Consider the following 27,935-nt stretch of genomic DNA (forward strand, 5'->3'; position numbering starts at 1 on the left):
TCAAAATTCAAATTTTCAATTAAGGAGGGAAAACGTAAGGGCAAAATTAGAAATCTCTTATTTCATGAAGAGTAGAGAGTATGTCAGATTTCGTAAGAGTACCTCAGATCACTTTTTGACTCATTAAGAGTATATGAGATTTTTACTCGTTGAAATGATCCAGAGACAACGTTAAGCAAACAGATACATCGCCGATAAAGAGAGAGAGTAAGAGTTGAAGTCCGCCATGGCGTCCGGTGGCGCGTCCGAGCGTACCGGCGCCGATGGCCCTCTTCTTTGTTGTTCCGTTCAAGTCTTCGAGAGTGTAGTCCGATCTGACGACTCCCTCCGACATGCGCGCGGATCTGGGTTAGGGTTTTGCTTCCGGAAGTCTTCGGTTCTCTGCAACTCTTCTTCCTCTGGATTCGCGGCGAGGAGAGAAGACAGTCAGATCGTCATTTCAGCGGTTTTTGATCCGGGTTGTAGAGGCTTACACAGCTCTTACATCGCCGATAAAGTTCACGGGTTGTGGAGGCTTCTTTAGCTCTGTGGCGCCGTTCAAGTTCCCGGAGCGTGGAGGCTAATACAGCTCCAGTGCTGTCGGCTTTCGCCGGCTCTTGGTATCCTAGGTTCGATTTAGGGTTTTATTTTTGTTTGTGTGTTGTCGGGGTTTGATCTGATGGAGGAGCTCTCGTCGGAGGACGATTGACGCTCTCTGGTGGCTTGTGCGGTTCAAGTGGTTGTCGGCTATCTTTAATCGGATGAGATCTCGATGGGATCGATGCATCTCTCCGGATTGAAGATTAAGCGTTGAAGAAAGGTGATGGTTTTGACGGAGGCTCTGTTGTCTTCTGAGCTCCGTCGTTACGAGTTTTGCGGCGAGGCGGACCCGGCGATGTATCCAAGCGGTGACGATCGAGTTGAGACGGAAGCGATACGTGTCGCTCTGACGGCTCTGATCTCTACACGTATCCGGTCTCCTCGACGAGTGTACCGGCCGAAGTCGTCGGGTTTTTTCTCGTGGTTCGGGTTTGGGTCGCAGGCCCATTAATTGTTCTTGGTTGGCCTGTAGGCTTTTATTGTTCACTTTCGGATTAGTAGTTTCTTTTGGGCTTCGGCCATGTATTTGGGCTTGGCCCTTCTTCATCAATATTAAAAACATTGACGGGAAAAAAAAAAAAATGATCCAGAGACAAACAATTGATACCATCCATACCCTTTTGTTAATTCAACATCAAAATAACACGTTCTGATTAATTCTCTTTGGGCCGTCATACAAAGTTCAAATCGACCCACTAACATATCAGGCCCACTAAGTTACTCCACTACCGAACCGAACCAAACCGCTAGGCTAACTGTCAATTTCGGATTCTGTGGAGACCTAAACCCACCGGCGGGAATCACAATTTCAGGGCTCCGACCAAAGTCTCAGAAGGCAGACATGGCTGAGTCTCTGTCGGGTCCGAATGTTTTCAGCTTAAGGATTGTTTCGATCGACTATTACATGGCTTCTCCCATCCCTGCCTATGATCTTTGCTACAGCAGCTTCCAAGGTAATAAACAAAAAAAAAAGCTTCCACTTTTCACCAACATCATCACCATTCTCGTTTAGATTAAGTCTTCTCCTAGTTAAAGAAACAATTTTTGTTGCTGAAATTTGAAGGTGGCGAAGTAAAGGAAGTCCCTGTCATAAGGGTTTATGGTTCCACACCTTCTGGTCAGAAGACTTGCCTGCACATTCATCGTGTAAGCTTATTCATTTCGCCCCAGCTGTCACTAGAACTCGAACTGGGGACCTGTGACACATGCCAGTATCCTTATTACATTTGTGGCTTCCTTTGAGTTAGAAAACTTTGTTTTCTCTTGCAGGCATTACCATATCTCTATATCCCATGCTCGGATATTCCACTTGATCAGCATAACGGAGGTATGATGACTCTATCGACTAGTTGAAGCAACCAATAACATGTTTCATGTTTTTTTCTTTCTCTGCTTTAGTTGATGGAATCATACCTGCTGTATCACTTGAGTTGGAGAAGGCTCTAAAGGTGTGTGTTTTTTAACATATCAAGTTAGCCATGGTTTCTTACACTATGAGCTGCGTTTATGTATCTCTCTACTTGATATGGACTTGTAGCTTAAGGGCAGTGCTGCTTCAAAAAGGCAACATGTTCATGATTGTGAGATTGTTAGAGCTAAGAAGTTTTATGGGTACCACTCAACAGAGGAGGCGTTTGTGAAGATTTATCTGTATCCTTTGTAAGTTTGTATATTTACTTTTGACGCAGTACCCTTTTCTTTGGTAGTTTCTTGTTTGTTCACCTTGACAGTATAATAGCTACCATCCACAAGATGTGTCTCGTGCTGCCAGTCTTCTTCTGGTATGAATATTTTGATGATTCTACTCCACTCTTATTATATACCTTTATGTATATTGCTCAGAACTCGGTGAAAATAGTATACTGATAACGATTTTTTTTGTCTCCTCTCTCTCTAGGCAGGTGCTGTTCTTGGTAGAAGTTTGCAACCGTACGAGTCTCATATTCCTTTTATTCTCCAGTTTCTGGTAATTTTTAGTTGTTACGTATTATTCAGACGGCATCGTTTAGACGAATTGGTATTCTGCTTAGTTTAGCAATTATGAACTTAGCTTCCAGATTGATAATACTCTAGTTACTTTCTCGACAGCTTAGGACTGGTGCCTGAAAGTCCACTACTGAAGTTTCTTTGGTTTACTTATATAGGTTGACTATAACTTGTATGGAATGGGTCATGTGCATATATCAAAGATGAAGTTCCGTAGCCCAGTGCCTCACCATTTCCGTCCAAGGAAATTTGATTTGGATGATTGTGTGGGACAAGGGATTGACGAACTGGCTAGTACAATGGTAGATCTTCAAATACTTGAAGCTTGGCAACTGTTTGATTAGTTACTATCTTCTTTTAATTCACAATACTGAAACAATGTAGCAGGCAGATTCTAGTGCTGCTGCAAACGTCAGTTTCCCTGTTTGGAGCTTGTCAACAATCCCAGGTCAATGGATGTGGAATCTCTCTGAAGAATCTGATACACCGTTGAGCCAGAATAGTCACCAATACAGACGCCAGAGTCTCTGTGAACTTGAGGGAGATGCTACTATTACTGGTAATTCCTGAAACGAAGTAGAATTGTTTTTGTTTACGAAGAGCGACCCTTTGAACTAGCTTCTTATCTTGTAGATATTCTCAATCAACAGTTTAAAATGTACAACTCCCTCTCACAAGCACAGTCAGATACTAAGATGGTTCAGTCACTTGTGGCAATTTGGGAGGTTCATCCTAACTTTCTTAGCTTTATACTTTGAAGTTATTGTTTTGGTACTTCCATGACCCAACCTTGTCACTGTTTTCTCAGGAGGAGTATGAAAGGACTGGCGTGTATGATGCACCTATACATCCTGATCCTGGCAAACCCTCTGCAGCTGATGTGCTTAAGACTATGTCACATTATATTGGGTTTGAGAATATGCTAAAAGAAATGTATCACGAAGTTGGCATGCCTTCGCCTGATACGAAGCCTGCTGCAGTGTCTTCAGACGTTTCAGAGATGCATGCCAAACCTGAAACTACGGATCCACAAGCTTTGAGCCATATGGTTGGTACACGGAGTGAGATTCCTGCATCAGAAAAGCTTTCTCCACTTGATGAGAGTGGAGAAGCATCACTGGAAAATGATGTGTATATGAAAACACCCACGGACATAGATATACATGCTGAAATACAAGATGCTGAAGCGTTGGGTCTCTTTAAGTGGTTTGCCTCATCCCAGGCTGCAGAGGACATAAACTCCGATGATGAAATTCTTCGGGAAACAATCCTTAGCCCTCTGGTTCCTTTAGCGTCTATGAACAAGGTTCTTGAAATGGCTAGTACAGATTATCTGAGCCAATCCCAAAAGGAATGTCAAGACATTCTTGATTCTCAGGAGGATCAAATTGACTTGGGGAGTTCGACGAAACCTGTACCTTCATTAGACAAACAATCTATTGACACGGAAGTCTCTAGTGATGTTCCCAATATCTCAACTTCAGATGCATCATACGAAAATTCATTCCAGCGATACAGAAAGAGTGAGTTACATACGAACGTCTCTAGGAGTAGCAAGTCTATCAAGTCTGTATGGGGGCCTTTACCTTTATCCTTGACTAAAAATCTTCAGAAGGACTTTGACAGTACAAATGCTAGCGATAAGCTTGGTTTACCAAAGATTAGTTCCGACGCCACGAATGAGATGAAGGACAATTTTGATGTTCCAGTCAAAGAACATCAAGCGGATGTTTGTAACACGATTGACGGAAGCGTTTTGGCTGGATATTCGCTGCGGGACTTGATGAGGAAAAAACGATTAGCCCTTGGGGACTCGCCTGGTTCACAACATAAGAAGTTTAAAAAGGTTCTACCACTGACTACAGTGACTCGAGACTCTGGGGATGGGAAGAAAAAGGAGTGCAATGCTACTCTTTCTGCAGAAGTTAGTGATGCAGGAAATTGTGAGTTTAATATATCCACTCAGTCATCTGAACTTCATTCTGCTGATAGATGTTCGGCTAAAGAGACAGCAGCTGAAGACAGTGATGAAGCGTGGAGGAAATTTTCATCTGCCAGTGCTCCACTTTGTAAAGAATCACAAACTGTGGAATCAGGAATATTGGTGTCTAGCAATAAACTTGTGGGGAATGATATAAATAATGTCCAAAAATCTGGGGATGAGCAAGAGTTAACTGCCAATGTAGCTGTTGAGACAGGAAGATTAATATGCCTAACCTTAAGCAAGAAGCCTCCTTCACTCGATTGCCTAAGTGCTGGACTGCAGGATTCTTCACGTGATGGATATGGTACTTTTACTCATCTTGTTCTGGTTCTAGTTCTAGTTTGTGCTACTTACAAATTTAGAAATTTGAAGTTAGGTCTTCTCTTTATCTTATGTTACTTCTGATATCTTGTTGTTTCTTCTCTTGGAAGAGGGGAGTTCCAAAGAGATCCCATTTTTTTCCAAGGAGGACACTGAAGTCAACGAAAAGAAACACCTTTCCAAAGGAGCTTCCCTTGGTATTCCCATGCATCATCTGAATGACGGCTCAAACCTTTACCTACTGACCCCTGCCTTTTCACCCCCTCCTTTGGATTCTGTTTCACAATGGATATCGAATAACAAAGGTATTGTGTAGAGTTACATCCTCTAAAACGTTCAATATACATTGCTTAAAGCCCATTTGCCACTGTTCCTGATTAAGATAATAGTTACTGTGTTGGATGTTGTAAAAGCAAGTGAAAATGATGTTTTGTGTTTTGAACTTTTTTGAAATTTCCAGGTCCAGTGGACTCTAATATTGTTTCAGAAAAACAACCGTTAGGAGATGATCATGTAATGTCTGTGTCTGAGCACGTGGAGCAGCATGATAACGTTTTTGTGAATTCAGAATCAAATGCTTATACGGAGTCTGAGATAGATCTGAAAAGCAAAGGAAAGAGTCCTAACCTTAATTTGCAGACCACGGTTTCACAAGAGATGTCTCAGCTCTCAGGTCCTGATGGGAAATCAGGGGCCACTCCCTTAAGTCAAATTGGATTCCGAGATCCTGCGAGCATGGGCGCTGGGCAACAGCTTACAGTGCTGAGTATAGAGGTGCTTTAACTTAATCCTCTTTTTTTGTGAAGCTACACACATAATTAGTCATGGACATTTTGAATTGTATATATGAAACCCTCATAGCGAGCAACATGATGTTCTGTTTACATTGTGATGATCTTACAGTTTAGTAATAATCATTTGTTCAATGCTTGAGGATACTTGGACTTAGAAAGTCAAAAACGTGCAGTTCGTTAACTAGTTTGTCTTAGTACAATAATTATGATGTATGTTGCTCATTTCTTAAGAGTTGAGTGAAAACGCCTATTCTATTATGTTACTGCTGTTATTAAAATGCTCTATGTGGCGAAAATGAATGCCCTTACTTTAAGATGATGTTTTCTGGGAAAGGGTTCGTTGATATATGTCAATATCTTTAAACTTACAGGTTCATGCAGAGTCTAGAGGGGACCTTCGACCTGATCCACGATTTGACTCTGTCAATGTCATAGCTCTTGTCGTGCAGAATGATGATAGTTTTGCAGCTGAAGTGTTCGTACTTTTGTTTAGTCCAGATATCATTTCTCAGAGGTAAACTACTTATTTTGCAGCTGAAATATTCTTGCTTTTAGTCATTTCCTTCTCTAATATGTTTTTTTCCATCTTGCTATTGTAATCTCACTACAGAAATGTTGATGGCCTATCTGGATGCAAGTTGCGTGTCTTTCTTGAAGAGAGGCAACTTTTCAGTTATTTTATTGAGACTGTATGTAAATGGGATCCGGACATTTTTGTGGGCTGGGATATACAGGGTGGATCCCTTGGTTTTCTAGCTGAAAGGGCTGCACAGCTTGGTATAAGATTCCTCAATAACATATCCAGGACACCATCTCCAACCACGAAAAATGATTCAGATAATAGTCTGCAGCCAGATCCGTTGGTAGCCGGTCCTGATCAAGTGGAAGAAGTGGTGATTGAGGACGAGTGGGGCCGCACACATGCTAGTGGCGTTCATGTTGGAGGTAGAATTGTTCTCAACGCGTGGCGTTTGATCCGTGGGGAAGTGAAACTCAACATGTACACTATCGAAGCTGTTTCTGAAGCTGTTTTGAGGCGGAAGATTCCGTCGATCCCGTATGAAGTATTGACACAGTGGTTCTCAAGCGGTCCTGCAGGTGCAAGATACCGATGCATAGAGTATGTGATACGCAGAGCAAATTTGACCCTTGAGATAATGAGCCAACTAGACATGGTATGTAACATTATGCAACTTGATTTATATGCAAAGTTGTATCATACTAAATCATCTTTTGCAGATAAATCGCACCTCAGAGCTTGCTCGTGTTTTTGGCATCGACTTTTTCTCAGTTCTCTCACGAGGTTCCCAGTACAGAGTTGAATCCATGCTTCTGAGATTAGCACATACACAAAACTATCTTGCTATTTCTCCAGGAAACCAACAGGTTCGTTTTATCCGCTGCTTCCAAGTTATTTGTGTAGAGTTAGATTCTCCTAACTAAATCATGTGATTATGTAGGTTGCTTCTCAGCCAGCTATGCAGTGCGTACCTCTTGTGATGGAACCAGAATCTGCCTTCTACGATGATCCTGTTATTGTGTTGGACTTTCAATCACTTTACCCTTCTATGATTATAGCGTATAACCTGTGCTTTTGTACATGCCTCGGAAAACTTGCACATTTGAAGATGAACACCCTTGGGGTCAGCTCATACTCTCTAGACCTTGATGTTCTTCAGGATTTTAATCAGATCCTGCAGACCCCAAACGGTGTTATGTACGAGCCACCAGAGGTAATGTGAATCGCTTTTTCTTGAGCAAATTAAATCTTGAAACTAAAGTCATCATATTCAATTCCCTAAAGCATCCTTTTCTTGATTAGCTTAAGCATAACAATCACCTCCTCTTCTTACATGTAGGTGCGCAGAGGAATATTACCAAGGCTGCTGGAGGAAATTCTATCTACAAGAATAATGGTGAAAAAAGCAATGAAAAAATTGACTCCTTCAGAAGCAGTTCTTGGTCGGGTATGGTTATTATCTTGATCAGGCTCCGTACTTAATATTATGACTAGTGATTCTGATTTCATCTACAAACGTTTTCTGCAGTTTTTCTAAAATAAATTTTGCAATTTTGATGGTATTTGGTGTCTTCTTTCAGATATTTAATGCGAGACAGCTTGCTTTAAAGCTGATAGCAAATGTGACATATGGCTATACAGCTGCTGGCTTCAGTGGTCGAATGCCTTGTGCGGAGCTGGCAGATAGTATCGTCCAGTGTGGTCGCAGCACACTTGAGAAGGCTATTTCCTTCGTCAATGCCAATGAGAATTGGAACGCTAGAGTTGTATATGGCGACACAGATAGGTAATTTCCATATCACAGTTTCTTTATTTGCTTCTTCCGTGTGGCCTCATGCGTGTTTAATTACTTGTGTTAGTATGTTTGTTCTCCTCAAAGGACGAACTGTCAAAGAAGCTTTTGAAATCGGACAAGAGATTGCATCTGGAATCACCGAAATGAATCCATACCCAGTCACTCTAAAGATGGAGAAAGTCTATCAACCTTGTTTCCTTCTCACGAAGAAGCGCTATGTTGGGTACAGTTACGAAAGTCCCGATCAGGACAAGCCTACGTTTGATGCAAAAGGTATTGAAACCGTTCGAAGAGACACATGTGAAGCTGTTGCAAAAACTATGGAGCAGTCATTGCGACTCTTCTTTGAAAAGAAGAACATCTCTATGGTACAAAATTTGATTTCTTCCCCTCTTCTTAAATTATCAGCTGACAACTGAAGTGGCTTGCTTACATCTGCTTTTCTATTTTGATTCTGCAGGTTAAGTCCTACTTGTATAGACAGTGGAAACGGATACTACAAGGGAGAGTGTCTCTTCAAGATTTTGTCTTTGCGAAAGAAGTTCGGTTGGGGACTTATAGCACAAGAGACTCTTCACTCCTTCCCCCAGCAGCTATTGTGGCAACCAAAGCAATGAGAGCAGACCCTCGGACAGAGCCACGGTACGCCGAACGAGTACCTTATGTTGTGATCCATGGGGAGCCAGGAGCTAGACTTGTCGATATGGTGGTGGACCCGCTGGTTCTTTTGGACATAGATTCGCCTTACCGGTTGAATGATTTGTACTACATCAACAAACAGATTATACCAGCTTTGCAAAGAGTCTTTGGACTTGTGGGTGTGGATTTGAACCAGTGGTTTTTGGAGATGCCACGTCCCACCAGAAGCTCCCTTGGACAACGTCCCTTGAACTCTAGAAACTCGCACAAAGCTAGGATTGATTATTTTTATCTCTCGAAACATTGCCTTTTGTGTGGGGAAGTTGTTCAGGACTCTGCTCAGTTATGCAACCGGTGCCTAAACAATGGTGGTGCTGCTGCAACTATTGTTTGGAAGACTTCGAAATTGGAGAGAGAGATGCAACACTTAGCCACGGTAAGTTGAGAGCTTAGTGAATCTCTGTAGATGACTTGTTTTTTTTTTAATTGATTATCGTATTTACAGATATGTAGACACTGTGGTGGGGGAGACTGGGTGGTGCAGTGCGGAGTGAAATGCAATTCCCTAGCGTGTTCAGTCTTTTACGAGAGACGGAAAGTTCAGAAGGAGCTTCGTGGCCTCTCCTCCATTGCTACTGAGAGTGAGCTTTACCCTAAATGCATGGCTGAGTGGTTTTGACCTCTTGTCACCTCGAAAGTTGATTGCTTATGTATTATATGTTGTGATCGATCGAAGTATTTTCGTCAAGGACTTGTGGACATGGATGTAAAGATAGGAGTACAGTGAGCAACGTAAATCTCTGTGTAATGTAGATCTCTGTGTTGTTGTGTAAGTCCCGAGTATATAAGCAAATCTTTTCTAAAAAATGAATTTCTTTCTTTTTTAGGCAGAACAATTATAGTGTATGTTTATAGAAGTCCAATGCTTTTTATTACTTGTATAGCAGAGGTTCGAACCTGCAGATATATGAACCAATACTGTAATGAGCTTTGATAATTAGAGGATGAAACTAATATGACAATAAACCTTCAGATATTGAAATCTATAACGAGTGCAACTTTTTTTTTGTTTTTTTTAACCACAAAACTCTAAAACATCTATTCATTAATCTGTATCAAGATACCTAAATTTATAATGGATAAATTAACAAAAGAAACTTTTAAAGAAAAGCAAGATTCACAAATTCATATTCTAAAATTAAGAAAAAAAAACTAAAAAACTAATGTAGTTAGGTAGGTTAGGGTTTTTGTTTTGTCTAAAATGAGTATTTATTGGAGATAAAAATGAATTTATAAGCATATTAAACTAAAAAATCTTCGTAGGTTAAATTAAAATAATTTTCCGTAAGCACATCTTATATAATAAAATATTTTTCTTTAAAAAGTTATAAATGTTGTCAAGTGTCCTTCAAAATTTTACATTTTCTCTATTTTTTTTTTATTTTCTTAAAACAAGTTATGAAAGAGCTGTCATAAAAGATTTCAAATACTCAGTTTTAACTATATAAACTCTCCCACTTTTAATTATATAAACTCTACATACATAGTTATTGTAAGCTTACAAAAAGAAAATGGTTTTCAAAAGTAAACAAAACATAACAAAAATACAAGTAAATCATAATCAAAAACTCAAAATATAAGCAAAACATAATAAAATATAAACAAAATATTAAAAAGAGAAAATTTAGGTTGTAATTTAAAACGTTAAACTTATTATAATCCAAACCAAACTGAGATAAATTTTAGTTTTATTTGAAAATCTATATCCACAAAACCAATGTACTCTAATCAAACTTAATCTAAAACATGAATGTGTAGGTATATGAAAATGTATCAGCAATTATATCAGAGCACACCAAAATTTTTTTCATATATTATAACTAGCATTAAAATATTATTCACTAGAAAATAATGTGCCATCAAAATTTTGAGAAAACTCACCATCAAAGATTTATGGAACAAAGGCCATAATTTATGTGTATCAACGATTTGTTGTCAGGTTTGCTTCCATGAAGAAATATTATCTATAAAAAGTACTTACTGCCTGATCTTCAGACATAGAGATTAGATCAAAAAGAATTGTCTCAAATTCTTCTAAAACGCAGTACAAGAATCTAGGGAAATCAGGATCGAAAGTGATTGTGCTCTCATTCAGAATGTGGGTTACTTTCGGCAACCAGCTCGATCTGAAAGAAACCAAATCGATTTTCCAAGGTTGCCATGATCACATAGTCAATTTTTTTCGACAATGACGAGGTTTATGCAAATGGTCGCGGTGAGGAGATTGTGGGTCAGACCGTGAGCTAGGTTTACTTTATACCTTATTTTGTATTTTCAAATAATTTAACTAGCTTACTTGCTATTTGATTTGATCAAACTAACTATTCGATCTTACAGATCAAGTACCGACCAAGTAACAAGTACACACAACAAGTAAATGATAGTTGTGTCTACCCCTAATATTTATGAGAAAGATATGGTTTGTTATTACTGAAATCGACTATAGTAATTAATGTACAATGTAACATTGAAATTTTTTGAGTAACATAAGAAATAAAAAGACATAATGTCCAGTAATGTAAAGATAGTTTTGGTGCTCACTGTAGGTTGAAATTATGAAGTTCATATTTGACGGTACATCTTACACTATACTAAAGATCTCATATAACTTTAATTAGAGGCCAAACTTTTTTCTTCAATAATACGATTTAACGAGATTTGAACTACAAATTTTTAGTATATAAACATTAATAAATTAAATTTTTGGTCGAGAAAACCTAAACTTAGATTCAAGTTGAAATAATTTAAGCCTCCGAAAAAGAGTATATAAAATGATAATCTTGCTGAGAAAACTGATCTTATTAGGAGTTTAATTAGAGGCCAAACACGATTAGTCAAAGTCAACCCTTCACTCTCCCTCCCGACTCCAGTGATCGATCGTAGCAATCAATCATTCATAAGTTTATCGATTCGCATTCTCTCCAACCTACCGATACCTCGATCATGACCGGAGCGAGCCGTCGGAGCGCGCATGGTCGCATCAAATCATCATCATCATCTTCCGGCGGCGATTCGCTTCGTTATCCGCCGAGGATCCGCCGAGGAGGCAAAGGCAAGGAGCTCGTCTCCATCGGCGCTTTCAAGTCGAATCTCAAGATACTGGTTGGGCTAATGCTTTTAGGGATCGCAATCATCTACTTCGTCATCAATCGAATCGTTGTTAGCCACGAGTCACAGAGGCAGCCGCCTAGGGTTATCACTCCTTTCCCTGCTCCGAAACTCATGGATTTGTCTATGGTATACACTCCAATTCTTATATCGACGATTCGTTCATTTGCTTCTTCTTGTTGGGAGAAATTGAATTGAAATGAATCGTATATGTGTGTTACCAGTTCCAAGGCGAGCACAAGGAGAGCTTGTACTGGGGAACGTATCGTCCTCATGTTTATTTTGGAGTTCGTGCGAGGTAAGATAGAGAGAGAGAGAGAGTTACAGTTCTTGTGTTATGTGAACTTTGGGTCCTTATTGTACTTACATATGGCAAATGCAGAACTCCAGAGTCACTTGTAGCTGGCTTGATGTGGCTTGGTGTTAAAGACGAGATGTATGTTATGCGCCATTTCTGTGAGAACTCTGATGATTTAAGCTCATTTGGATGGAGGGAACACAATGGGCGTGATTTTGGGAGGCAGGAGCTGGTTGAGAACGATATGATTTTGGAGACTAGTTTTGTCAAGTCAAAGGGTGATGATGGTAGCTTTGGTTATGGAGGGGATTGGTCTGTTCGGATCGATGTTAAAAATAAAGGGTATATTGCTGATTTTTCACTAGTGTGTTCTGCTTTTTGTATTGCACTGTGGACTGAGTGACGAAGTTTTTGTTGTTTTTCGTTGACATTGACTAGGTTGAGTGGTGATGCAAAGAGAAGCGCGCATCTCTTCTTTTATCTAGCTGATGAAGGTGGCAGTGTTCTGAATCTAGGCCGAGATGCTTTAGATTTTCAAGGGAGCTCTCTCCTGGTTTCTGGTTCACGTGAAGATGTAGGAGATTGGCAGATACACTTAAGATCAGAGGTATTTTTTCACTTGAATTGCTCTTTAGAGACCTTAGGATTTGTTTAGCTGTCTCTGCTGTAAGTGGATCTGTGTGTGATTTGACATTCTGGTGTTATGTTTCGTATGTTCATCCCCTGATGCTCATCTGGATGTAACCATTTTAATTGTTCTTTAACTGCAGAATCAGCTGGAGACACATTATTCTGGTTTTAAGACGCCTCACATATATAATCTGTCTGATCTAGTTCAGCGAAATCTCGCTCTGCAGGTCTGCTAGTTTTTCAGTTCATTACTTATTTGAAAGAGCCCAATGTAGTTGATTATATTTTCTATGAAGATGGCAATGATTAATGTCTCTTGGCTTGTATGTTTTCAGGCTAGGAAGTTTGGACGACTTCAGCTCTCTGACACATCAGAGGATTCTTCCAACATTTACGTCTTTCAGGTAATCAGTCTTAATGAGATGTATTTGTGTATACTGTTGTATAAATAACACGAATGTTCTTAATCCCTATGGAATCTATGATCAGTATGTTCGCCGTTTCCAGTGTCAACATTTCTTTTGTCATACAGATTTCTGGGAAGCTTCCATTTACCATAGATATTCCCTTCGTCTCCGGGATCAGAGGAGAAAGTTCAAACGTGGAAAAACGTCTAACAAGTCTTACAGGTTAATTACATGTAACTGCTTCACTAGGGATTACTAATTATATGTATCCGCTGTGAGCTATCTTTTTTGTCTCCGGCAATGAAAATTTTCAACATGGAAAACATTTTGAACACTAATGTCGTCGATATTGTCTAATTTTATTGTATTTACGCTGAGTTTGATATATATATATATATATATATATATATTTCATGTAGGTTTACCACTCTCTGATCTACTTAGAAAAAAACATAGAGAATTTGATGCAAAGTTTACCGAATGCTTCAACATTTCTGAAGAGGTACGTTACTTTTTTTATAAAATGTAGGGACTTCAGTTACCCATGCTAATAGATGATCTTTTAGCGCATTCATAGGTCTTGTGTCATAGATGATCTTGATGTAGTTGTGAACTTATCTCCACTAACAACATTGTCTGGATAAATTTTCTGTATTTACTGTAGCACTTTCATTGTTTACCGTTCAGAGCCTCCTTCCACTAGGAATAATTCCTCTCACTATTCTTATGTGCATTTCTGTTTCTTCTCAGTGGCCAGCATATGTTGTCATAATGTACATATAGTTTATGATTTGCATCGATGTCTACAGACCAGATAGGATCTCAATCTCAGTTTCTTGTGGTTCCAGCATGATTCAGAAACAGTGAGGGTTGGCAAGACTGCGATGGCAAACATGATTGGTGGCATTGGTTACTTCTATGGTCAATCAAAAATTTATGTTCCCAAAAGCAGCCAGGCAAGTATTTCCGTCATGTTTATTGTGTATCAATTTTTTTCTCATTTTATGTTCTTCCCATCTGCAAACTAAGTAAGACCTCTCACAGAATCATACAGTTAATATCTTCTATTGCAGCCTGAAAGTGGGGATAATCACTTGCTATATTGGCCAGCCGAGCTGTACACAGCCGTTCCAAGCCGGCCTTTCTTTCCTAGGGGCTTTTTGTGGGATGAAGGTTTCCATCAATTGTTGATCTGGTATGTTCTTATTGATCATTTGTACGTTGAAGATTTCTTTGCTATGATTCTGTTGTGATTCTTTCTTAAATTGATTCTCTGAAAGGAATGTTCTTTTTTTTCCCATAGAAAATACCACATTACAGAGTAAATAGCTATAACCATCCTACTGGTTGATCATTCTTTTGAGTATGTTGTGTGGGCTGTGAGCAGGCGCTGGGATTTTCGTATGACCTTGGATATCGTTGGACACTGGTTAGACCTATTGAACATAGATGGATGGATTCCGCGTGAGCAAATTTTAGGTGCTGAAGCTCTGAGGTATTTTACAGTCCCCCCTAGCCTTGGTAGTCATAGTTATTGACATTATTGTAAATGTTTTTGAGAGTGTCTTTAACTGCAGTAAGGTTCCAGAGGAGTTCGTAGTTCAGTACCCGAGTAATGGCAATCCACCAACACTATTTTTAGTGATACGTGGTAAGAATCTGCTGTACTTATGCCTGCGTTTTCTTTTATCATGGCTCTCGAGTTATTTATTCTAGTTTATTCTAATGGCAACCCTTGATCAGCAATATCCTTATTAGCTTCCTTCTGTTTACTTATATTTATGTTCCTTTTACTATTAGATGTTTATAACGTCTTCGCCAAGATCATATGAGTGCTTTCACTTAGCTACTCAGTTTCTGGATTAAAAAATGTAACCTATTTATGTAGAGTTAGAAAAAGGTTTCAAAATCAATATAATTCCATGTAGTGACAATCTTCTTTTCCAGATCTAATAGATGGTATAAAGACGGAAAAGTTTATCGCATCAGAAAAGGATGAAATATTGTCATTCCTTGAGCGGGCTTCTGTTCGCTTAGATGCATGGTTTCAGTGGTTTAATACTTCCCAGACAGGTAACATCATTGTTATCTACTAGTTATCTGTTGTAAACCAGTTTATAGATTTACAGGCTCATTTTAGCATTCAACTGCTCTGTGTTTTAGAGTTTGTAGTATCTTAAGTGACTATTGTTTACAATCACAGTTGGATCACTAGTTGTTAATCGTGACCACTAGATGTGACTAGCTCTTGTCTTCAGCTGGTACTACAGTCTTAAGCTACTTCATATATTATGTTTTTCATGGCTTGGTTAAATACTAGGAAAGGAGAGAGGAAGCTACTTTTGGCATGGCAGAGACAACACAACAACTCGAGAACTTAACCCAAAGGTACTGTTTTTCTATTTCTCTTGAAAATGCTATTGCAAGCTATATTATACTGCAAGTCTCGAGTCCCAAATGATAGGGTTTTCTCTAACGCAACGTTCATCCATGTGCTCTTTACCAATATATGATAACAATGATTGAAGAGTTTTTGCTGTGGTACCATATATTTTAATGATAAGATGTCTCAGAATTCTTCTGTCTGGGCGATGTTTTTAAGTAGGCTAACTGCTTAGTTCAGTTCTTATCTGCGGATTTGGCAGTTCCATTGACGTATTTTCAGAGATATAGTGTCTTATATTTTTTGCAGACGCTTTCCTCGGGGCTGGATGATTATCCCCGGGCCTCGCACCCAAGTGAAGATGAGCGACACGTTGATCTTAGATGCTGGATGTACCTCGCTGCAGATTGCATGCATTCCATCACAGAGCTTTTAGGAAAAGACGATAAATTTTCAAAGGTTAGCACAAATAGATGGCCAACGGGATGTCTCCCTTATTTTTTTCCTTCACATGTTACTGACGTAAATCCTGCAGGAGGATTACAATTCAACTGCCACGCTGCTTTCAAATTTCGATCTTCTGAATCAGGTCTACTCTCTATCTGATGTCAATTTTTTCTCTTTTATTAATAATGACGCTGTAGTTGGTATATATATATAACCTCATTTTAAAGCACATGATTGCATTTTTCTTTACATATTCTCGTTTCTGCGCAGATGCACTATGATAAGGACCATGGGGCTTACTTTGACTTTGGTAATCATACGGAAAAAGTAAGAGAAGCTTCATAATTTAATAAGCTTAAGTATCATTTTTGTCATAGAGAAGAATAAAATAGGATTCTTAGTCTTTTCGTTAAACCAGATGTTGCGTTGATTGATCCACAGGTTAAGTTAGTATGGAAGGAGGTAATTTCAGAAAATGGTCACCTATCTCGACAGCTTGTAAGGAAGACTTCTGGAAAACCAAAGTTAAGATTGGTTCCTCAAGTCGGTTATGTCAGTTTCTTTCCCTTCATGTCTAGAATCATCCCAGCTGTGAGTTTTTGTGCTAATATCTATTCCGTTATCCGTGATCTTTGAAACCTTTATGGACCAGTTACTTTATAATCTAAATCTTCACATATTTTTTGGTCGGTATAGGAATCTCCAATCCTGGAGAAACAGCTTGATCTCATTTCAAACAGGAGCATATTATGGAGTGACTATGGATTAGTTTCGCTTGCCAAAACCAGGTGAGCTCACAAGGACGAACATAACCAGTTCAGAAATTTAGTTCTTCCATGCATGATAAGAAAGAATATTTTTTTGGTGCAGTTCGATGTATATGAAACGTAACACTGAGCATGATGCACCATATTGGAGAGGTCCTATATGGATGAACATGAACTACATGATTCTTTCATCTCTGCACCATTACTCTACAGGTACTTTCCTCTCCTTTTACTTAGTAAAGAAGTCCGACATTACTCTACATGGCTTCTGTCATATTCATTTGGTTTACCTTGTGTCCAATTTCTTGCAGTGGATGGGCCATATAGCGACAAAGCAAGAGCAATTTACAAGGAACTAAGGAGCAATTTGATAAGGTATATAATATATACATAGATGTCTGTGGTATCTGCGATAGAAGTTTCGAGTGATAATAACTTGAAACATACTAAAAACAGGAACGTGGTTAGAAACTATTATGAGACGGGGTACATCTGGGAACAGTATGATCAAGATAAGGGAACAGGCAAAGGCACGCGTCTCTTCACGGGCTGGTCTGCACTTACCTTGTTAATAATGTCCGAAGAGTATCCTATCTTTTGAAATCTCTTCATCAAAACTTGAGGAAAGAAAGTTAAAACTACAGACATGTTAGTTAGAAGATCAGTTTTGATGTGTTTAGGTCTTCTGTTTCTGTATTCGATTCATAGTTGGTTTATAGAGAACATGCTGTCACAGATCTAACTTTGGTCGAGGCATGTCCCAGACTTGTGTACGTGTTATGCCCAAAATGACACTATCAAATGTTGGCATAGATATAGCAGAGAATCATATAGATTATTGTGGTATTTACTGCTTCATTTTTTGATTCCAGAGCCTACAAATGATTGAACAATTCCGAAACATAACACGTCAGGATTAGTATCAAAACCTCTGTAATAGAGTCTGGACACGAAAAGAAGATCATCTTGCCCTTTTTTTTGAATAAAAAGACATGACCTTTTGCTTTTTGGAGATAGAGAAGAAGTCACTTCCTCTCCTATGCCTTCTCTCATATCTCTGTTCGTCAATCTCTCTTCCCCTTAAAAAAGACACTTCCCTTCACACCTCTCTCGAGGCAATGTGCAATATCTTCGAAAACGATGAAAACAAAGTTAAAGAATTCGCTACTACTAAATGGTTGAATCATTCGAAGAAGCTCCTCAATAGCTTAACTTGCACAAGAAGAACTACTTTTGATAACGAAGAATAAGAGCCATGTGGAAACTTGCATAAGAAGAACATTGCCCAGTCGCTATCTCCTTCTCCTTCGAACGGTCCCAACACATCTCATTTCGATGTCTTGAAAGACCAGTTATGCAGAGACGAGACACGAATTATTATGTACTTCTTGCAAGTGAAGGGGAAGTTCCCACCCTACTATGTCGAAGCATTGTGCAATGTACTTGAACACGATGAAGAGAAAGTGAAGGTATACGTTATTAGAAAATGGTTGGATCAATCAGAGAAGCTCATCGATAGCTTAGCTTGTTCTTCTCCATAATATTTGGTTGATTAAAAATAATCAAAAACTTTACATTTAAATTTTGATCATTGCTTTTCTATTACATGTGTTACTGTTTACGATGATCTTTAAGAGCCATTTCGCCTGACCGTGAACCTTCAGATTGTGGAGCTCTAGATTATCTTTTAACATAGTGATAGTGAATTGTTAGATCCCCGTTCTGGGTGAGAGTTAACATGTAAATCGACAGTTAATCATGTTATCAATCTCATTTATCAATAATGGAGAAACCTCTTCTTTTTTTTGCTAATTGCATAACCAGTTTTAACATGATTACCAAAAAAATTGCATAACCAGTTTACCAATTACCACTTCTGTTTGATTAATAGCTAGTTTAAGGAGTCTCTTATTATTTTGCTGATGAGCGGATGATTTTTCTCCTTTGTTTTTATTTATTTATAACCAACCATTACTTTTACTTTTTTTTTTGTTTGGTGAAACCATTGCTTTTACATTATTTCCATCTACAAGACAATAATAAAATACTTGATAATTACGAAGATGCAACCAGTAAAAACGACATCACTAGACATTGTGAAAAATTACCAGCAGCTAAGTTCAAGAGCTTCTTGGAAACGCTTCTCAAGTGTAGCGGGATCGCCAAAGACTAGGCGGCTGAGACCGACCTCTTCACTGTCCGATGTCTTCTTCCATGGCAAAAGAAGATCGAACATACGTCTCGACTTAAAGACTGGCGATGATGGAGACTGATTTGTCGTTTTGTGGCTAATCAGAGGATGTGAAAGTATGAGCATTGCAGCTGATGGCGCCATTGATGAGGGCTCAGAAAATCTTTGAACTATAAAGAACTGGTGATTGTTTTTGATCTGGATTTTGGAGGATGCATGTGTGCGTCAATATATATACACACAATAATTGTTGGGAACAGATAGACATGCAAAAATTAAAGTGATGGAGGAGAGTAGTTTTCTGTGGTAGCCGCTGAATTGATTGGACGGAAATACTAAAATAGTTATATTAAAATAGTTATATGTAATAGAAAACTATGGCATGTGGTTTAACAAGTCTTGCTTGTGTCAAAACTATGTAACGTAGGAGTTGCACACGCAGTTCCTATGGGGGGCAACTGATTTTTTTCTTTAATTTTATAAGAAATTTATTAATATAATAATTATTTCAAATTTTCCGAAATAATTTAAGAGTTGAGGTCCAAATCCGTTATATTGAGATCAAAAAGGCTAAACTGCTTCATGACAGCGAAATGTAAAAGGTTTGGAACCAAGGGGAAAGGTGATGTTAGGTAACTGTTTGATTCTCGTGGAACAACAGCTTTCGTTACTGATTTTTTGTCACAGGACGAATCAGGCAGGAATCAGAAGGATGGGTGTGAAACAAGCTGAACTACAGGCACAGCCTAATAATCATAGGAGAGAGTCGGGGAAGAAGGTGAAACAGACGATGATCTCAGAGCTAGACGAGTACAACGTAAAGACAGCGACTTGGTTCTATTGTCTAAGCGATTGAGGATGACAAAAGGACACGAAGAACATTTGTGAAGACAGGGTAGTTAAATGATCTAGAAGGCAGATAGAAATTTAGCAAATAATATTAAGATAGAATAAAATACTGCCAGCACAAAGATTAATAGTTTCATAACATTGAATAATCCAAGAAAATCTATCCATTGTCTTGCAAAGGGATCAAAATCTCTTTCAGGAACACAAAAAGTAGAAACCAAAAAACAAAGAAAGCTTAGGCAGATGATTTCTTCGACTTGGCTGCCAACTGAGTCTCCGGCTACAATTATCAAAAAAACACAAACAAAATGAGAATCAATCTTATCAAGAGACTAATCCTGATATTAAAATTAGATTAGAGCAATTACCTCTTTCTTGACAGACTCTTCCTTCTCTGACAAAATCAACTCAATGTGACATGGGTTGGACATGTAAGCTGCAGTCAAAGCAAAGACCAAATGAGTCATTATATCCAAGAGAGAAACATTTCAAGACAATTATGAAAACTCAAAAGACTTACGGTTGATTCTTCCATGAGCACGGTAAGTCCTTCTCCTCTGCTTAGCAGCCTGGTTCACTTGGATATGCGAAATGAATAGCGCATCAACATCCAAACCTTTCACCTCAGCATTGCTCTCAGCATTCTTGAGCAAATCAAGAACGAACTGAGCAGACTTAGCAGGCCAACGTCCTTGACCATTGGAGTGCCTGTTCTTAGCTTGAGCAGTCCTTCCAACACCTCTGCAGAAACGGGTGAAGGGGATCGCCTGCTTGTGAGCTATCACATCCTCAAGGTACCTCTTGGCCTTGAGCAATGGTAGCTTCCTGATAGCGTGCGCTGTTTCCCGAGTGTTCTGTTTCAAACAAAAAAACTATGAGAACTAATCAACAGAACAAGAATGTGGCATCATCATTAACTGAACAACTACTCACTATAACTCTACACATCAACTATAATCAATGTACCATCATGTACTGAATCTTTAAAGCTATAAGAAAATGAAACTAAGATTCACCCAATCACGATGACCAATTCAATGTCCCTGAAGTATACGTTAGATCTGTAAATTGCTTCAAACCTCTGCTTTTTCTCAATCAGGTTTAATCTCTACAGTTCTCCTAATCTCAAATCTAACTAACTTTAAAACAGACGAAAGAGAGAGAGAGTTTATATACCTTGAAGTGAACCCTAAGATCGGATCCTCTAGCCTTGCAAGCTGCAATCATCAAAAAGCAAGTTAATCAACCAAAAAAATCGAATATAAAAGAGTGAAATGGTAGTGAGAAGGGAGCTTTACACTTGGTCTGATTGTCAGGTTCTTGCGAGTACTTCACCTGCGAAATAGCAAACGCGGTATAAGAAAACCATAAGTACGATTCGAGAGAGAGAGAGATGATGATGTGAGAGAGAGCTTAAGGAAGTTACCATGGCTGCGGCTAACGGAAGGAAACGGCTGCAGAAGCGATTCGAGTAAAGTTGTGAAGAGACTTTATAGTGCGAAAACGGCATTAACCCTAAAATATAGCGGAAACCTAGTTTTTTTCTATTAACATGGGCCTGCTTTTGTCCCTAGGATATAGCTTAATGGGGCCTTAAATAGCCCGTTAAGACTTTATGAGCCTTATTGTAAAGACAAAACTTTATGCATTAGGCCTTATTTAATGGGGCCTTTAAAATCCAAAAAAACTTAAAATTGAATCGTAAATTGTAAGTTGTTGTTGGACTTTTTTTAGGCTTCAAGTTGAACCAATCAAATTATACATATATTAATTATCAAAAAACCAAGTTAATAATTTACACAAACACTAATCAACAAAGATAAATCATTATCATATAATATCGTTCATCTACAAATGCACGATAACAAAAAACATTGAACTTAACTACAAGTGCTAAGAACAGATTATCTAAACTATTAAAACTGAAGTACAAATAAATCTTAATCCTTAGTTTTCCACAAATATTACATACCTATGCTATTACTTTATAAATATCAACTTCCATAAAAATTGTTAAGAAATTGCCTAATATTTAGCTACCTAATAAATTTAGAAGATATGCAATCATTCATTTATTTAAAAAAATCAAAAAGTTAATTTTGCAATATATAAAAAACTATAAAATAGTCAGATTAATTTATTGGTTTATTAAAAATTAAATTGATCAACATGGTTTAAATTTTTCAGAATAATAAAACTAACTCAGTTATATTTAATTAATTAGCATCTTCTAATTTAATTAGTACAATAATGTATGTATTTAATTTTTAAACGTTTACAAAAATTAAAAATAAATACCCGTGCGGAGGCACGGGTCAAGATCTAGTTCTCTATTATTTTAGAACAAACAAAAAATGGAGAGATTACAGTTTTTTTATTAGAAGAAGTAAGTAGAAAGAAAGCTAGTGTAGGCAATGACGTCCGACCATCCAGGGAAAAGACTTTTCAAATGTCTAGTTTCTTCATCAAGACGTTGATCAAGAACTGCTACATCTACTCTCACTTCTTCTTCGCTATTAGCCTGCCATTATCAACTTGGAATCAGTACTAAATACTAATTAAAGGGCTTTTAGAACAAGAAGCTTGGTGTTACCTCTAACCAGAAGATCCATTTCTCACTGCTGTTGCCACTCAGTCTCAATAGGTAAGACGGAGGACCGCCCTCTGGGAGTTCAGGAGCTGCAACATTAAGACCATTTTGGTTTTATGGATTTTCTTAAAAGTAAATGTCTAAGAGAAGGACAATTAAGGGGGTCTTTGTGTGACCTGGAAGTTTGCCATCTGCAAAGGACCATCCTGATAATGGCCCAGTTATGTTCAGAACCGTGACCCATATCTCCTCCAGCGAGCTACAAATGAAAAAAATAGAAATAGTTATTAGCAAAACATGGCCGACAGAAAGTTTATTTTTGGATCCAACCGGTTAGGTGTCGCCTCTAACGGCAAATCAGTCATAAACAAAACAATTTTTCTAAAATGTTTTCTTTAAGGTCTAGACAGAACCTATGGATCCGTCTTGGCCTAGGCACTTATCTCATGTAAAAAACTTAATCATCGCCTATCGAACTTTTAAATATTGGATCCAACTAACCCGAGAGAGAGTTCCAGATGAACTCTGCGAGTTCCGTCTTCTAATGTTGTTGGTGGTTTGTGAGTTTTTAAGTGCGGCAAGTGGCTATATCGTTCCACAATCCTGTTGGCTTTAGCAGGGAACCTCCCACTTTTTGTTACTACACAGGAAACAGGGAAAAGTGCCTGCAGATACCAAACAAATGTTTACTCCAAACTGAAAACACTTACTGTCTAGTCAACTCCACGTAAGGAGGAGAGAATCTAACTAATTAACGTACCAACCAAGCTTCCTGAGGAGACACTTCAGCGTTGCTCAATGAAAAAGAAGGGCCAGCATGAAGTTTCTCAGCCACCTCTGGAGCATGCTTAAAAACAAACTCCATAGAATTTGAATCAACGACCGCTAAATCGTAAGTTGAGTCTGTGATTTCATTTCCACCTACAAAGTCACATTTAAAACATTTACTCAGAAAAGTATGTATAAAAAAAGGATAACAGCTCCATATTGGGTGGGCAATTAAAGGCTACCTGAAGAGAAGACTGTGTGTTGAAGTACAATTCTCTTAGGTGCATCTTTGCTATAAGGAAAGAACTGTGATGATACCGCAAACATAACCACAGTGAAGTGCAGCAAGAACTTCAAGATGGAAGCTTTGGCTAGCCAACGATCACATATTGGTATTATTGGGCCTATACACAAGCCAGTGACAAGTCCAATGACTGCAGCTACTGCTACATCTGCGAGATAAAACCCTGCAAAGCAAGATCTTGTACAATAAATATCTTACACAATGACTTGCAATCACAACAAGCATTTTGATGAACTAATGGTGAAGTTCTCAAATAGCTTAATCAGGGAAACATTCGAGTGCAGTAAAACTAACCAAAAGGTGGTGGAACTCCAATCATTCCTGTCTTCTCAATCAAAAACAGTGCAAGAAAACCACCAAAATAGACAGAGTACAGAAGGCATGGAACCATAGCTATCACATAAAACATGGGTGACCTGGATAAGAAGAACTTTTATCACACAACAGTTTAAAACAAAGATATATAGTCTACAAAACATTAAACTAGAAGAACTATCAGAGGTGAAAATCTAGATTACTGTATAAATCAAATTTATGTCAAGTTTATTTATCCTCAATGTCACAACAGTTAGATAATAATGTTAAAAGCAACACTGATAGTTCAGTGAAAGACTAGCAGTCTTACTTGATCGAATCATATCCATATGACTTGACAGATAAACAGAAAGCAATCCACCCCAACAGCATAGAAACGCAGATGACAAAAGTCAAGAACCCTCCACCTAATCCGGCGAAAAAATATGCCTGAAAACGTTTCTTCAGTTAGTCATGGATTAGTCTAACAAATAACAAAATATTGGCGTAAGGTGTAAACTAAACTGATCAAACAACAATCACATACCGAAGTTACAAAAGCGTAGACCCCAAATGCTCCCCAAAACCTTGCTTCATCAGATGTTTCCTGACAGATCATAGTTTTAAGAAAAAAAAACTTTTCTAGTAATAGACAGGGATGATGCAACTGAGGCAAGAGAAGAATAAGGACCTTACAACTTTCATAATATTCTTAGATGAAAAACTTTGACAATGTGAGACACGATCAGAGATAGTTCTTGGAATTAAAAGACCAAAAAATGAGCAGGGGATGAACATCAAGAAAGCTAAGTATGAATGAGCAAACCTACATTTCCACAACAATTACAGTGAGCCTCCCCAACCAATAAAAACTGAACAGTTTAAACACCATGTGGAACAAAGTAGAAGGTATATGAAACCAACCAGCTCATGGGATTAGCAAACAACAATCTGATGACTGAAAACAGAACAGGGAATATGACACCAAGTAAGATCCCAGCGGTGTGCTGTATAAGTCCTAATCAGACAACCATTTAAAATGGTTAGATCTCCAAAACATGATAATAAAAAGATTAAGAAAATAAAAAAATTGCACATTATTACCTTTCAAGAAAGCCCAGAAGACTGATAAGAAAGGGTGTGTCCGAGAGTCCCGCATATACAAAAAGAAAGGAGCAACAAGGAACAAAGCAGATGGAACATTATGAAGTACCATGGCCACTCTTTTTGGATAGTACACCTGATATATCATGACATCAGCTTGTCAAGAGACAACTGTAAACAGGCTATGAAAAAAAAATGATGAATGAGAGTCAAAAGCACCCACCATGAACCTTGTTAAGTAATCAAATAAAACAGCTCTTTCAACCATGTCAACGTCAGCATCCACGTCAAGAGACTTTCTTTCACCTGCAACCTTCAGATTAGGAGAGCTAGTGAAGGCTTTAAGCACACTGATTAAGTTTTCTCCACGTGCTTGCATGCTTCCAGGTCTGGTTTAAAGACAAATCTGTGAAACGAGGTTTGTACTAAATAATAAACTATAGCAAGGAAAAATAAAATAATAGATATATGTATCAAAATAATGCATTACATTATTCTGTCAATAGTATCAAAAGAAGTATGGTAGTAGTAACCACCAAGAAGGAAGATAATGTCTAGCCCAGGAATGTCACCATAATCTTCTGCAAACATTCTGTAGTCGGTGTCTCCAGGAAATACATCGAATATATCCTGGGGGATATCACAGGACAACTTATAGTCAATGACTGAGATGAAATAGACACAAAATGGTTTTATCATGTGTGTGTTCATGTCTGTCATAGAGTGAAAGAGTGGGAGAGAGAGAGAGACCTGTGCAGAACTCTGCGCCATCGGATACACTGCAGCTTGAGAGTAGACACTGGACGGCCATGAGCCAGGCCCTGATTGGCAGACCAAATCTGCCAGACGTTAACATCAAGTCAAATGTACGAGCAATTAGCACAATAGAAACTTAAAAATCAATACTCATTGACAAGCAAAGGCTTTGATACTTTCAGGAATAAGTCATTTTCCTAGTCTCTAAAAATGATAATGTATGTGTATGCATGAATTTCTAGAGAAATCATGTTGCAAAAGAAGTTTAACTACAAAGACAATGGTCTAGAGAATATAAGAGAAAATTAAACTTAAGAACATCTCATCTAAAGGGAAAATGCCTGATCATAAGTAAAAAGATTTTGTTCATTTATAATTTCACATAAGCTGGACCGTTTTTTAAGGGAATGCTCATAAAACTTTAGGCCAGAAGCTTACCGATACCCCCTGTCCCAGAAGCTTCCAGGTTTATAAAAGCTCCAACGGTGTCTTTCAACTTATGCTGCGTCATGAAGCCGTGTGAGCCCTAAAGACACAACAAAAAGCCACACCACCATGTAAAGTATGAGCTTAGTTTCATCATCCTATTTACCAAACACATTGATGAAAAAAATAGTCCATGTGAAAGAGTACAAAGCACCATAAATGTGTTACCAGCATAAAAAGCTCTTCGGCACCATTGAAGAGGAAAATTATAGGTCGAGGCGGGGCCCATCCAGAATCCACAACCAGTCTTGCTATTTCAAGCAGTGATGCTGCAGACAGAGAGACACAAAGCCGTGATGTTATAGTGGTATAAATGAAAAGAAAAACTAAAGAGATGTAACAAACGCACCTACACATGACCCACAGTCACCAGCTCCAGGGGAGTTGATAGGGCTGTCATAATGTGCATTCATCAATACAGATGCATCCGTGTCATGAGAATTCATTGACGAGATACTGCAAGAAAACAGCAAAACGATGAAATGTTTAGCATTAATACGTGGGGACACAATCATTCACTGTTGATGACTGAATAAAATAACACAAACAAGGAAGTCCTAAAGTGAATGATAATTACAAAGAACGAATCTAACACAATGGACTTTACTTTGCATCATGGTCTCAGCCAAACTTGTGAACCAACAAAAGAAGAAAAAGCTGAACAAGGGTAACTGCAATATTTGGCTAGAACAAACTTTACAACTTGTAAGAATATTTTGGATTAGCAAAATCAATACCGCATAAGGATATTAGTATGGTTTCTGTATCCAAGTGATATGCTGTGGCCAATAAACATCATGCTAAAGGAGCCATCCACCTGAGCCTCCTCCACCTCAACCCTACACAAGAAGCATTTATTTTCAGCTTCAGATAAGAAAAAAGGAACATTCTTTTTGGTACTTTGGAATCAATTAATATACTATGATATATCAAATGAGTGCACAGATGTTAGTTGGAGTGAGCATTTATTAAACAACTCGTGACAAAAAAAAAACAATTGGAACCACTTTTTTGTTTGATTCAGTCAAAAAGCAAAACCTTAGATTAGGACCAGCTCTCTCCTTGACCATCTCCAACTGTGTTTTTATGTAAGCTGCAGCTTCTCTAAGCCCAGGTCGTCCTTCCTACGAATGTACAAAATCCATCAGAAACAGCTTTTTTCTTTTAGGAGAGAGAGAGGGAAGAAAACGACGTCGAATCACCTGACGACCGCTGTTCTCTTCGGACAAGACACGAATGTGCTCGACGGCTCTAGCTTCGGAGAACTGATCGAGAGGCGCGTCAAAGGGAAGCGGCGAGATATGTTTCATGTGGAGGACGAAGTAAGCAATGGCTGCCATTGAAGCGTAGAGGAAAGCGAGTGAGAAGAGGAACTTGAAGCCAGTGACGTCTCCGTAGCTCAGCCTCCTCGATAACGCCATCACTGTGGTTTAGATTTGAGATTGAGAAATCGAGTATTTTAAAAAGACAAAGGATGGATCAAATTTTTGTTTTTACGTTGATATAATACGGTGAAACGGAACGGGAACGTGCAGACCGTCGATGACGCTGAGTGTGTCGGAGAGAAAAAATGGTTTTTTTAGGTGGGTCCAAAAAGTTACTTTAAATAGTCCCCACGTTTTTTGATTAATTACGTAATTGTCCGTTTCTTTTCATCTAATTTTTAGCTGCTTCTTCCTAATTCTGTAGTAGTTAGGAAAATTGAAGTGAATAACAAAATAAAATAAAATAAAAGATGCTTTTTTCTGTTTTCAGTAATGTGGGACACAGTGACAGTATACTTAACTTAAATAAAATATATTTGACTAATTAAAATTGTTTTGGAGCAGAAGTGCTTGGGAACAAGCTCAAACAGGGGATGATATCATTAACAAA

At 38.4% G+C, this 27,935-nt stretch overlaps 5 protein-coding genes and 1 non-coding gene across 11 annotated transcripts; 2 read left to right on the forward strand and 4 right to left on the reverse strand.

Annotated features, from left to right (window-relative positions):
- The first annotated feature begins 1,086 nt into the window (after positions 1 to 1,086).
- On the forward strand, positions 1,087 to 9,664 carry LOC103831023 (DNA polymerase zeta catalytic subunit). Of its 5 annotated transcripts, none has more exons than XM_018653273.2 (22): positions 1,087 to 1,532; positions 1,643 to 1,725; positions 1,849 to 1,906; positions 1,978 to 2,027; positions 2,117 to 2,229; positions 2,318 to 2,360; positions 2,477 to 2,545; positions 2,724 to 2,867; positions 2,950 to 3,124; positions 3,199 to 3,290; positions 3,374 to 4,853; positions 4,981 to 5,175; positions 5,331 to 5,644; positions 6,036 to 6,178; positions 6,275 to 6,839; positions 6,904 to 7,050; positions 7,125 to 7,397; positions 7,524 to 7,631; positions 7,765 to 7,970; positions 8,044 to 8,347; positions 8,440 to 9,054; positions 9,124 to 9,664. In XM_018653273.2, the coding sequence occupies exons 1-22, from the start codon at positions 1,421 to 1,423 to the stop codon at positions 9,295 to 9,297; spliced, it is 5,463 nt and encodes a 1,820-aa protein (XP_018508789.1). In that variant the 5' UTR covers positions 1,087 to 1,420; the 3' UTR covers positions 9,298 to 9,664. The 5 variants fall into 5 exon arrangements, with proteins under 5 accessions (XP_018508789.1, XP_009105114.1, XP_033132121.1 ...); XM_009106866.3 differs by having other exon boundaries at positions 2,953 to 3,124; XM_033276230.1 differs by lacking the exons at positions 1,087 to 1,532; positions 1,643 to 1,725 and having other exon boundaries at positions 1,846 to 1,906; positions 2,477 to 2,480.
- Positions 9,665 to 11,472: 1,808 nt separating this feature from the next.
- Positions 11,473 to 17,556, forward strand: LOC103831024 (mannosyl-oligosaccharide glucosidase GCS1). The gene is made up of 22 exons (XM_009106867.3): positions 11,473 to 11,915; positions 12,011 to 12,084; positions 12,169 to 12,426; positions 12,523 to 12,691; positions 12,855 to 12,941; positions 13,050 to 13,118; positions 13,247 to 13,343; positions 13,541 to 13,623; positions 13,970 to 14,077; positions 14,195 to 14,316; positions 14,509 to 14,616; positions 14,699 to 14,772; positions 15,069 to 15,194; positions 15,442 to 15,509; positions 15,814 to 15,963; positions 16,040 to 16,093; positions 16,222 to 16,278; positions 16,393 to 16,542; positions 16,648 to 16,739; positions 16,822 to 16,931; positions 17,030 to 17,093; positions 17,175 to 17,556. The coding sequence occupies exons 1-22, from the start codon at positions 11,622 to 11,624 to the stop codon at positions 17,317 to 17,319; spliced, it is 2,559 nt and encodes an 852-aa protein (XP_009105115.1). The 5' UTR covers positions 11,473 to 11,621; the 3' UTR covers positions 17,320 to 17,556.
- Positions 17,557 to 18,566: 1,010 nt separating this feature from the next.
- LOC103831025 lies at positions 18,567 to 19,592 on the reverse strand. Its single transcript, XM_009106869.2, has one exon. It carries the CDS (start codon positions 19,051 to 19,053, stop codon positions 18,823 to 18,825), a length of 231 nt encoding a protein of 76 aa, XP_009105117.1. The 5' UTR covers positions 19,054 to 19,592; the 3' UTR covers positions 18,567 to 18,822.
- Positions 19,593 to 19,832: 240 nt separating this feature from the next.
- LOC103831026 (60S ribosomal protein L17-2) lies at positions 19,833 to 21,328 on the reverse strand. Its single transcript, XM_009106871.3, has 6 exons — positions 21,185 to 21,328; positions 21,057 to 21,093; positions 20,935 to 20,975; positions 20,279 to 20,612; positions 20,127 to 20,194; positions 19,833 to 20,038 (listed from the first exon to the last, which is right to left on the reverse strand). The coding sequence occupies exons 1-6, from the start codon at positions 21,266 to 21,268 to the stop codon at positions 19,994 to 19,996; spliced, it is 609 nt and encodes a 202-aa protein (XP_009105119.1). The 5' UTR covers positions 21,269 to 21,328; the 3' UTR covers positions 19,833 to 19,993.
- LOC117127017 lies at positions 20,717 to 20,849 on the reverse strand. The gene has a single exon (XR_004449777.1). It is a non-coding gene; the product is annotated as a small nucleolar RNA snoR74 (small nucleolar RNA).
- Positions 21,329 to 21,997: 669 nt separating the features above from the next.
- On the reverse strand, positions 21,998 to 27,906 carry LOC103831027 (endoplasmic reticulum metallopeptidase 1). 2 transcript variants are annotated; one of them, XM_033276233.1, is made up of 22 exons: positions 27,558 to 27,906; positions 27,263 to 27,483; positions 27,099 to 27,184; positions 26,798 to 26,899; positions 26,410 to 26,516; positions 26,229 to 26,329; positions 26,013 to 26,100; positions 25,569 to 25,657; positions 25,309 to 25,448; positions 25,042 to 25,207; positions 24,819 to 24,954; positions 24,639 to 24,732; positions 24,411 to 24,540; positions 24,262 to 24,321; positions 24,046 to 24,164; positions 23,715 to 23,836; positions 23,359 to 23,583; positions 23,109 to 23,269; positions 22,850 to 23,013; positions 22,525 to 22,607; positions 22,352 to 22,437; positions 21,998 to 22,279 (listed from the first exon to the last, which is right to left on the reverse strand). In XM_033276233.1, exons 2-22 carry the CDS (start codon positions 27,479 to 27,481, stop codon positions 22,136 to 22,138), a joined length of 2,622 nt encoding a protein of 873 aa, XP_033132124.1. In that variant the 5' UTR covers positions 27,482 to 27,483; positions 27,558 to 27,906; the 3' UTR covers positions 21,998 to 22,135. The 2 variants fall into 2 exon arrangements, with proteins under 2 accessions (XP_033132124.1, XP_009105120.1); XM_009106872.3 differs by having other exon boundaries at positions 27,263 to 27,906.
- Between the last annotated feature and the right edge of the window lie 29 nt (positions 27,907 to 27,935).

Source organism: Brassica rapa, chromosome A07 (assembly GCF_000309985.2).
Source record: "Brassica rapa cultivar Chiifu-401-42 chromosome A07, CAAS_Brap_v3.01, whole genome shotgun sequence".
In the NCBI taxonomy this organism is placed as follows: Eukaryota; Viridiplantae; Streptophyta; class Magnoliopsida; order Brassicales; family Brassicaceae; genus Brassica; species Brassica rapa.